General features: G+C 42.7%; 1 protein-coding gene across 1 annotated transcript; it reads right to left on the bottom strand.

The window, feature by feature from the left end:
- Positions 1–5,415: 5,415 nt before the first annotated feature.
- LOC119351969 (xyloglucan galactosyltransferase KATAMARI1 homolog) lies at positions 5,416–7,232 on the bottom strand. Its single transcript, XM_037618730.1, has 2 exons — positions 6,741–7,232; positions 5,416–6,625 (listed from the first exon to the last, which is right to left on the bottom strand). Exons 1-2 carry the CDS (start codon positions 7,187–7,189, stop codon positions 5,509–5,511), a joined length of 1,566 nt encoding a protein of 521 aa, XP_037474627.1. The 5' UTR covers positions 7,190–7,232; the 3' UTR covers positions 5,416–5,508.
- Between the last annotated feature and the right edge of the window lie 4,338 nt (positions 7,233–11,570).

Genomic DNA, 11,570 nt, shown 5'->3' with positions numbered 1-11,570 from the left:
GCCGGATTGAGAAACGGACAACGGGGAAAATGCTCGGATGCATGAGACGAACATGTATGTAAATACGATGCACATGATGACATGATATGAAATGCATGACACACAAACAAATGACAAGGCAACAACAGCGAATAACTGGAAGACACCTGGCACAACGGTCTCGGGGCGTCACAACACTCCACCACTACGAGAGGATCTCATCCCGAGATCTAGAATGGCACCGGAGGGAAAAACGGAAGAGAAAGAGAAGAGGTAAAACTAAGTTGCTTCTTTGACAAACAAGTGAAACCAAAGAACCTTGCGAGGTTGAGCAAATTGAAAGAAAGAATGCAATGAAGAAGAACAAAGTTGCAAACACTCTGTTAGGAAAAAGGAACAAAGGAAGAACAAATTCGGGCAGCACTCCGGTTGAAAAGTGATGCAAGACTTGATAAGATGAAAAGAACTTGATCCGAGGGCACAACACTCCGGATAAATGGATAAGCACGAAAAGAATACGATCCTCACAATTCGAGATGATGATTGAAAAGAGCAACATCACAAAGCCTCCGGAAGAAATGGAAGAATGGAATGGAATGGACGGAGGGGAATGAGATCTTGAGAGAGCATGCTTACAACAAATGCTGGAACGGAGTTGTTGGATTATCAACAACGAAAGGATAAGCTTGATGTGGGCTTATAGAACACATCTCAAAAATATGGGGTGAAATTCTGCCACTAACGGAAACAATGGATTGGATTGATATCAACAAGGAGACGAGAACTATTTCACCGGGAGGATAAATGAAGAACTTGGGTCATTTATGGGAACCATAAATAGCAACAATCCTTAGGAGAAGCTTTAGATGAAAAATAACCCAAGCTAACTCCAACGAGGAGATTGATTGGATTGATAAGAGCTCATGCTCGAAGAAATTTATGGGTTTAAACTATCTCATACTTGACAACTTGCGAATCATGAAACACGAAGGGAAATTGTCAAGAAAGGCATAACACCATCTCAAAATATAAGGGAGAACAATTGCACTCCGGATTACAAGATGAAGAAAACTTGAGCTCCTCTGAAAAGAATCTTGATGAACGCTTCGAGAAGGAATTAAATCCTTGATGAACCATCATGTAGAACCTCCATGATGAACTCCGGTAACAAAAGGATGATCAAACAAAAGGAAGGAGAAATTGAATACACAAGGTGAAGCCTTGCGATGATTTAGAAGGAGCTTCGCGACAAGATAATGTGGAAAAGCTTGGAACTCCGGAAAAGAAAGATGAACAAATGAAATCAAGAATTTTGATGAACTCCGGAATAAGAAATTAATCACTTGGATGAAACAAGAATAAGAATTAAATTATGCTTATCCTTCACCAATTTATTGATGACAAGCAATGGATTGCATACAACTTATTCTCGTAGAAAGGATTAAGATAGATATATCGCAAAATTGAGAAGGTCTTCAACGAACCACCGGTAGGATTGAAAATGAACGAAGATAAGATAAAGAAACACCGGGAAGAATTAGCAAATGAACGAAGATGCTTGAGAATTTAGATACAAATGAAACGAAGAGATCATGAGCTGATTAGAGGATATTTTAATGATGCACCCGGTAAGATTTGGAGAACGAGAGCTGAAAGCTGAGAATGAATAAACCCGAAATGATGGTCTTTGGAGAATCAAACTGAAAAGACTCCTGAAATGCTCCAGATGGATGAAAAGAATTCTCACAGTCGCAAACAATTATGAGAGGATGGCACGAAGCTAGATCCAGGAATCTTTGAGAGAGCATATAAGATTTAGAGGAAACACTTCTTCGATCTTCAACTGCAGAGAGTGACGATGATAAAGACCACCATGAATTGTTGAGATACTCCGGGATGAAGACTAGAAAGGTTGAACCAACGATGAAGAATTTGAAAGACCTTGGAGAAAGACATCTAACTGATGAAAGTTCATTCTTACGTCACACTTCGCAAAGAATTTGGGAGTAACTCCGGGAAAAATTAGAAGAGTCAGGTAAGATCCTGGGAAAAGACCTGTGGGTTAGTGCCCACTCAAAAGAAACACTGTTGAACGATTACTTAGGAAGAGATAATGCACCGGTTGAATTAAACGGCTTGACTAAGATAACAACCTCGAAATAAGTTGAACGGATCTTGAATGACAAGACAAGCCTTCTGAGATATCTTCAACACTCCCGAACAAATGAATAGCGAGAAGTGAATGGTATGAGGTGCACCAGCATGAGAAGGTATTTGAAACGAGGAAAAGGATATGATCAACAAAGCTTGAATTGGATCCACTGGAGAAGAAAAGAGAACGAAGAATGATGAACGAGTAGAGCATCTTCATGAGAAACACCGGGTAAGAACATGAAGGAAAAAGAATGGAGAGACTTCCCATCAATAAAAGGATCCTTGAATAAGAAATCTGAGTCCTTGAAGAAACAAGGGTGGGAGGGAAGGACAACAAAGACAACTTGGGATGGATGAAACGAACACCCCGTTGAGAAGAGTTAGAGTTGATCTTGCGAATGTTGAAAATGATTGGATCCACTTGAAGAGATGCACACCGGTTGAAAAAGGATTGACATGACAATCTTGATTATCAAGAGGGATTGGTATTCACATAGAAATATGAGAACACCACATAGGAAAGGTACGGAATCAACATTTGACTTCGAAGCAACTCGAATACCACAAATGAAAACAAAACAAAGAATTGGCTTGCAAAATAAGCCAGAACAAACATATGATAGAGATTTTGTCCGAAGTTTTCGTGGTGGGGCCCACACGGGCTCGATCGTACAACACCATCATGTACAAGGCAGTGCACATGACATACGAAGCGTCCCCGAGTCAGCATAGCCAAGGACTCTTTAAGACACAACGAGACCACTGTAAAATCAACCGTGGATAGTCGGACCACTAGACATCGAACCCCAATTTCATATCATACATCTGTCGGAAAGATATCCTACGATATACTTGAATTCCCACTTATAAACTCCCAAAACTTTCTGGTTATGCAATCAGGTGTTGGGGATACAGGGGAAGCATAATATCTCACCCAAAACTAACAAATCCTACATCCAGCTATATCCATCCTTCAACACATAACCAAGAAACCTTCGGAAATCATTTACCTCAACCTTCGAAAAGCATCCGTTATACGAGTTATGGCAATACTCCCGAACTCCCGCCCCAGTACTAGGTGGTGTCGAGGTTATCTCACCAATAACTGCATAAAAGATATTTTCAATGTCGGCGAAACTTAGGTATTCCAGAACTGCAACGATAAAATTGTGACGACAACACCTCGGAGCTCAACTCCCCGGGACACTGCCACAACCCCTAAATGTCAGGAGGCACCAAGAATAATGTTCTCGTCACAAAACCATCGGAACGATTCCAAGATACTCGCATGATCCTAAAAAAATTTAGTGAAATTTAAGGAGAGAAGAGTCAAAACTCTACATCAGGAGGCCTCACCAGAGCGACGAAGGGACTGAGGAATAAAAAGAATCCTACTCTCCGATATATATAATCCTAAAAGACTCAAAACATTTTTCTAGACTCAACAACGCCAACGATTCGATCAAGCAGGGGGCTCCTAAGTCGGGGAAGGCTCTGATTACCAACTTGTAACACCCATGATGCGGCTATATCTCCCACGTGTCAGAGCACGACTTAGAAGCATAACCGCATTGTAGGCATGTCGCAAGAGGGGTAATATTTACACATCCCATGTACTGAATAAGAAAGAGGTACATAATTGGCTTATAATCGTCACTTCACACAATACATAAAAATAGCATTACATCAACCAGATACATACAAGGTCCGACTACGGAACCAAAATAAAAGGAGACTACCCCTAATGCAAAGTGGACAACGGACGTACAAAGCAACACTGGACTCTTCTAAAAAAAAGCAACACCGAACGGGATTAAACAACCCCGATCAAAGAACTGGAAAAAAAATTATAGCGACAGATCAAATGGATCGAAACTTAGATGAGACATCATTAAAACTGAGTTTTAGCAATTCTGAAATAAAAAATAACAAATGAGAGAAAAACAAAACAAAAGGATAAAATCGCAATTAATTAGTTTTGTTAGACACAATCACAAGTGATTAGTAACGTGCTTAACCCCGCCATCTTCCTATGCGTTTGCAGAAATCTGGTAGCAGCCTGCCCCATCGCGAAGTAGAAAAAGGCCCAACAGACGTGACAACTCCACGCGGAAAAGCACGACACAGTCGAGATCTTCATTGCCCCAATTTTACAGACAAATAAATCGAACGGTGGAAGATCTAGATGTGATATAGCTAATTTTTATCTCAGATGAGAATTAGTAAATCCATTTTATAATTATAACGTCGATAACTACCACACATGTAGTATATTCGACATGTGTCCACATACCGTGTGTGGTGTGAGCAGAAGGCAGCCCACACGGGCTGTGTGTGAGCGGACATTAAAATTGTTCACACGTGTGGGCGTGGCTACTTCATGCCACACGCCCAACAAGTATTACTCATCTCCACCCCGCGCGTGTGGCATGAAGTAAAAATGCCCACATGTCCTGACGCAGCTACGTTAGGTATCCCGCGAAATGACGATTTAGTTGCCATCCTGGTTGGCAGATGTAGTTATCCGGGATGGTAGGTGTAGTTGTAAAAGTATGACAACTTTATCTGTTTTGACTAACTATAGTTGCCATGCCTAAGTTTTGGTAGTTGCCGCATGTAATCAAACTGTAGTTGCCGTGTGTGATTAACTACTTGTCACATATGGTCAAACAGTAGTTGCCATGTGTGTTTATCTAGTTGCCACGTGTGGTCCAATCATAGTTGCCATTTATTGTTAGTCACAGTTGCCATGTGTGTTTATCTGGTTGTCACATACGCGCAATTGCAGTTGCCGTCTAGCAAAAAATCACAGTTGTCATGTGTATTTACCTAGTTGCCATGTTCGCGTAACTGCAGCTGACATCCACAACGTATGAGTGTCGTGTGGGCGAAAAGCAGTTCGCACACGCGCATGACCTAGGTGATGGCTGTGTGGACAGAAACTAGTTCGCCCACATAGCGCAACTGGCAAACAGCATGGTGCAGGCGTGTGGGCAAACTCTCCAACGCTCACACACCAGCCCCGTCCTACGTGGCACATTAAATCTAACTTTTCGTGTCAAGATTCGTGCAAAAGACAGTAAACGACGATCCAGACGTGTAGGCGAGTTAGGAAACGCCCACACATGTGGGCGTTAGTGTTTCTGTCTTTTTATCATTAATAAAGCTCTTATCCTGATTAACAATAGATGGCAACTATGATTAATCATAGATGGCAAAAAGAAGAAACGACGACTGTACGGAGTGAGAATCCATTACTACTGAGAATTAGACGGACACCATATAATTAGCATTCCCACTAACAACAACGTAGCAACAACAAAACTAGTACAAAGGCAAAAGGCCACCTACGTACAGTAATAATTAGCTATAGTGTCAGGAGCCCTTAGCAACCATCACATCATCAGCAGCAAACCGTCCCAAATCCTCCCCATTCTTGATCCTCCTGATCCTGGCCATCACCTCATCAATGGCGATGTCGAACGCATCCCTCGTGTCCCCCTCGAACCTCACCCGGGGATCCTTGTACAGGAACCTCGGGATCATCTTGATCACTTCCTCCCTCATGGCGGCCACCTCCTCGTCGGTGTACCTGGCTAGCACCCCCTCGACGTCCACCTTCCCTTCGAGGAGTTCGTCGGGGTCGATGAGCACCGAGTACGGGCGGCCGTCGCCGTTGCCGCTGCTCTCCGGATCCGGCTCGTGCCACCGGTACTGCTTCTTGAAGGTGGACGCCTCGTGGAAGAAGACGGGGATGCACCCGGCCATGATGGCGTCGACGGAGGAGCGGCGCATGTATGAGTCGCCGCGCGGCTGCAGGCAGAAACGGGACGAGGCGAAGACGGAGACGAGCCTCCGCGGCGACCGGCAGGTGATGCTGCCCTCCAGGCCGTGGCTGCAGTCGATGAACCCGCACCGGCTAGGCGAGGAGGCGCACGACTCGATGACGCGGTCGCGGATGGCAAGCGTCCCGTTGGCACGCCGTGCGCCGGCGAACGCGAATAGCCAGGGACGTTCTGTGGCGCGGACGCGCGCCTGCCACGCGGAAACCTCGCCGGCCGACGTGGGGTGGAAGTAGCTCGGGTACGGCACGGCGCAGTCCCGCCGATCCCAGATGTTGGACTCGTAGGTGAGCACCGTCATGTTGCCGGACTCGGGCTGTTCGAGGAAGTTGTTGCCACAGACCTTCTGGGTGCCGCTATCGTCTCCCTCTTTGTGCCGGAACATCCAGGTGGTCTTGCCGACGACCATGAAGTGGTCGCGGCCGCCGAAGGCCGCCCACTGCGGCCGCGCCGACATCCACTGCAGGAACTCGGACGACGGCCCGTTGCGCACCGTGGCGTTGAACCCGCAGAGGTGCTGTTGGAGCTCCAGCCCCGGGTAGTAGGGCACGTACAGAGCCGCCGCCGCCGCCGGGTCGTCGGTGAGGCACTCGTACTGGCGCATACGGTTGTGCACGATCACTTCCAGGGCGTACTGATCCGTGGCATACCTGCACGTAACATTCTTAGACGCAGCTAACTCATGTATAAGCACCATGAATGCCGGCAAAACCCACACCGGTTGACCTACGCCGCCATTAATAGATGACAAATCAAGGAGCTTACCATCCGGTGTTGGGGATGACACCCGTGTCACCGTCGCTTCCATTGCCGGTCGCGGGAGGGAGCACTGGGCCCATGCCGACATTGGCCATGAGGGAGCATACGTGCCACTCGTCCTGAAACGCCGGCGAGCCCTCGACGCAGTCCCTGAGAACATTGAACCGCGACGGCACATCCAACATGTAAACGTACCTCCCCTGGCAAGACGACGACGCTGCTGACGAAAGCCGGCGCAGGGGGCCATCCTCGGCGACGGCAGAGGGAGCTGGCAGGAAGCTGGCATCGAGCGCCATGGGCACCGACAGCGGGATGAGGACGAACGACGCGCCGGAGCGGGGCCCATAGGAGAAGAGGGAGAGATGGAAGAACTGGAAGTGCAGGAGACAGGAGATGAGCCATGAGCCGAGGATGAGGATGCCGTAGAGAAGGTACTTGGGGTAGTGAGCATCCATGGCTGGCTGGGCTTGCTGGCTAGCAAGCTTGGCAGCAGCTAGATGAGGAGGCGGAGAGCGAGCATGCATCTGGCCAAGTTCGATAGCCAGGGGTTTAGTAGGGGTTGCTGAACCAAGTGGTAATAATTAACTAATGATACGGTGTTAGCGAATCCTACTGTTATTAGGTCTTTGTGCTTTCATGGTTCATAACTTCATATTATATATGTGACCTTTGACCATGGGTATAAAATATGGTGGTTAACTAGCTGTAGCCATAGACCGCCATCTGTGTCATCTTGGCACAGTGGCAGCACCCTTACGTGTACTCTGACTGTCTTGACAACAAGCATGACATATGTATTGTTTTAAAAAAACATGACATATGTGTCCTCATATGTAGTTCCTGATACAGTATATAGTATGCACATCTTTACCTACTAATAAACCACCAATTGCTTCTGGTCGTCCGTCAAAAAAATTGCCCCCGAAGTTCGCATTAATTACCCACTACGCCACCGGTAAGTGAGAAAAACGGTTCGCTGTGGCTGCATCCGCGTCGCGTCTGGTTCATATAAAGCAACACTCATTGATATATCAAGTATACGTGACTAGCCCGCTGGTTGGAGCTTGGGTCTTGCCTCAGGTAGACCTGGGTTCGAACCGTGCTCTCCTCCGTTTTGTTTTTTCTTTCTTTTCTTTTGGCTGCACCACGTAATATTCAGTTAATAAGAAGAAATCCCCTCGCATAAAAACATATCATACATATGTGCTTCACTGGTTAGAGCCTAACTCTTTCAACTGGGAGACCTAGGTTGATTTTAGAGGAATTCATAAAAGTATTGATCTAGAGCTTGAATGTCTGAGCAACTCAACTTAATTGTTAAAACATATTATTATTTCTGAACATATAATTTCTGCGCTCCCTAATTGTTACAGAAAGGAGAATCAAGATCTTTGTTTATATGTTGGATACGATTGTTGGTATAATTTCGTGTGGTCCTTTTCTTTTGTCAGATTGTATTATATATACAGACTTCCATGATACATATATTGCTGTCGCTTGAAATCAACTACTTTTGAAAGAGGAACAGATGTATGTATTAAAATTACAGCTCACTAATCTGGCCGGATCTTGCATGTCCAATTCCATGCACTCTTCGGAGCAGCTCTCTCTGCCTCCCCAAGCACTTCTCTCTCCCCACCCTAGCTTGAAGACGAGCTGCACCCAGTCGGATGGATATAGCCAGGTACTTACGTGAGACTGGAATTTATTCCTGATAGATAGTTATTGAACTGACAACCATTAAAAGCAGCGCTGCGTACATATGGCATCTATAAAAGGCGTCTTCTCTAAGCTCTCGATCAGTATATCTATATGTATTCATTAATCACTAATATATATATTAAATATACGAATCTCAAATGCCCAACTTGTTGCGTAGATGTCGTCCTCGCCTGTCGCCGTGTCCCAAAAAACCGCACCGCTACTCACTACTACTACTTAGAGGCTTAGATACGAAATGAATATAGTCGAGTAGGGCATTTTGGAGATCGAGCTCCATGGAGCCCTTTATTTTGAAAAATTTAAAATTCATAAATTTCATTTCAAAAAAATCTGGAAAAAAAATACACATGTATGAGAGGATGTAAAGTGTATGTGTGAAAAAATTCAGGATGAGATACCTTGAATTGTGAGCTGCTCCCCCCAAAAAAATCATGGACTTTAAAAATGAACAGTACATATGTTAGAAAGCCTTAGATTTGTCTTTTTTGTGTAGCTCACATTTTAATGTATTTCCACCTGAAAATTTGCACACATGTACATTATGTATCTAGATATATCTGTATTTAATTTCAGAATTTTTTGAAACTGAAAATTTTGAATTTTGAAGTTTTCAAATAAAGGCCTCCATGGAGCTCGGTCTCCATTTGGCGTTTTTGCAACTTGATGAGGTTCTGAATTAACTTAAGGTAGTGTGCTTGCCTTTTTATGATATATGGTGTAATAAATTTGTCTCCTTTAGTATTTTTTGTACTAAATGAATATAGTTCTAGCTGTTCCCTAAGTTTTTTTTTATTTCTGCTTCTTATATTGTGATAGCATAGGTGCGGCATATTCGTATTAAATCTGAAACATATGTGATCTTAAATTATTTTGGCATAATCTAGAATTTATTTCATGGGCTTAGTTTGTACTTTGCCATTCTATGTGAGAATAAGATGTATTTTTAATTATATACTCACATATGGTCATCTGATTAAGATTTGAGTATAAGCAAGCAATTGTCAAAGTTGTCATGAAAAACACTAGGCTTCTCATTACAGTGGATGGTAAAATTTCTTTTACACTGATGTTATGGGTGCGTGAAAGCGGTGTGCTAGAGTGTTATTACCAAGTTCATCATCTTATGATTCATCGCATTTGCCGTGACTAGATGGACAACTTGACCACCATCGGCGGCGGTGACCAAGAGGAAAAGCTGCAACGTGGATGTAGCAAAAAGGATGTGCGAAGATTTGTTTCTCCCGTTGCAACGCACAGATTTTTTAGCTATAAGAATTCATCTTCAAATGGTGTAGGAATCCACGAAATACCATTCCCTGGTTTCGTAATTTTGATATTCCTAAAACCTATTAGGATTTATGATATTTTAGAAAAAGAGAGGATTTAGGATGCATATCCGAAGGAGATGTGCATCTACCGTGTTCTTCAGCGGTTCTGATAGAGTAATTTTTCTAAATTGATTTGAGATGTCGAATATGCTTATACTTGTGGTTCGCTTCATGGTTCCCTGTAGAACTGAATGGAGAAAAAAAAATCAAACAGATTTAAGTTGCTAAATTATAATTAGTTGAAAAAGGTATTATTTTGTCTATCCATGCTTATGCTTCTTTTTTATCAGCAAAAGAAGCTGTGTTACAGGAAACTCCTTCCTCACATTGAGTGTGATAAAAGTAGCATGGATCTTATTTTGTAATGTAAAATTTCAGTTTTAGTAGATTTGCATCTGTTTCAAAGGTATTGCTTTTCAGAGATAATTAATGATACAATTAAGGAAAATGCAAAAAAAAATCTCCCGTTGCAATGCACGGGCATTTTTCCTAGTTGTATTGTAATCAGCCTAGCCAGGTTACGTAACTAGTAGGCTTGCATTAATTATCTTGCACCAGCTAATACGCTTGTCACTTAAGAAAATTGGTCGATGGCATGGACAATCAATAAAACTTGCATTGTTGTGCAATTGCTCCATGAATAATAGTCTGATACCAATAAAACTTGCATTGTTGTAAAAACACCCCCATGAGTCTAGCATTGCTCCATGGACAATAGTCTGATACCAAGGAAACTTGTATTGTTGTGGAGTTTGTTGTGCAATTCACACCACCTCAAGGGCGCCTTGTATTCACATATATAGAGCTTACATGCCTTGCTAATCAAGGTGAATCAGAGAGATCCTAGCCGAAATATACAACAATTATTCGGTAGGATTACATTCCTATTTACATGTGATATGAACAAAGAAAATACATTAACACAATATATACATTTTGGTCTTTTGTCTCCCCGCTATGTGCATGGACACCTATGGTTATCATGTTTTTGTAACCGCTGGTGTGTTTTTAGTTAGCCAATGTGTTTGATTTATGAATTGACTATTTATGTGTGGCAATAAATCACAATATGGAACTCAACTTCCTCATTTAGACTAAAAAGAGTGTTTATGTAGAACTGGCACTACAATCTAGCAAGAGCAGGTTGTGTGAGTATGAAACAATTTTTTTGGGGTTGCGGGTGAGTATAGAATAGTTTGACCCTTCGTTTTATGTAATGGGGTTTATACATTATATTATTTTCATAATTTAATTATTTTTGGGTTAATTAGTACTCTCTTCATTTCTTTTTACACCACATATAAGATTTATCTGAAGTCAAACTTTGTAAAGTTTGACCAACTTTATATTAAAAAATATCAACGTCTGCAATACAAAAGTTATAGGATATAAAAATTAGTTTCATGATGCTTCTAATGATATTGATTTGTATGGTGAATGTTGACATTTTTCTCATAGACTTGGTCAAATTTTACAAAGTTTGAATTCTGACAAGTCTTACACGGGAGTAAAAAGAAACGGAGGAAGTATGTGTAGGTAGGTGGATGATTTATTAATTGAGCATGGTCTGTGGTTGACCATTAATTCGCATGTCTCTTAATATGGTAAGTTAACGTGCTGATGATTATTGCAAGGTGCTTTGGCAGCAAACATCATACTCCAAATATGCAAGTAATATGGTATGGTTCCTATGTATTTCAGGACTATAAGTGATGCTTCCAAATGTGTAAGGACATATAGTACTCCTACGTAGTAATCCTTGTAAATACCAAATCCTAGGTAGTAT

The sequence above is a fragment of the Triticum dicoccoides genome, chromosome 2A (genome assembly GCF_002162155.2).
Source record: "Triticum dicoccoides isolate Atlit2015 ecotype Zavitan chromosome 2A, WEW_v2.0, whole genome shotgun sequence".
Lineage (NCBI taxonomy): Eukaryota > Viridiplantae > Streptophyta > Magnoliopsida > Poales > Poaceae > Triticum > Triticum dicoccoides.
This window is presented reverse-complemented; position numbering and strand designations above follow the sequence as displayed.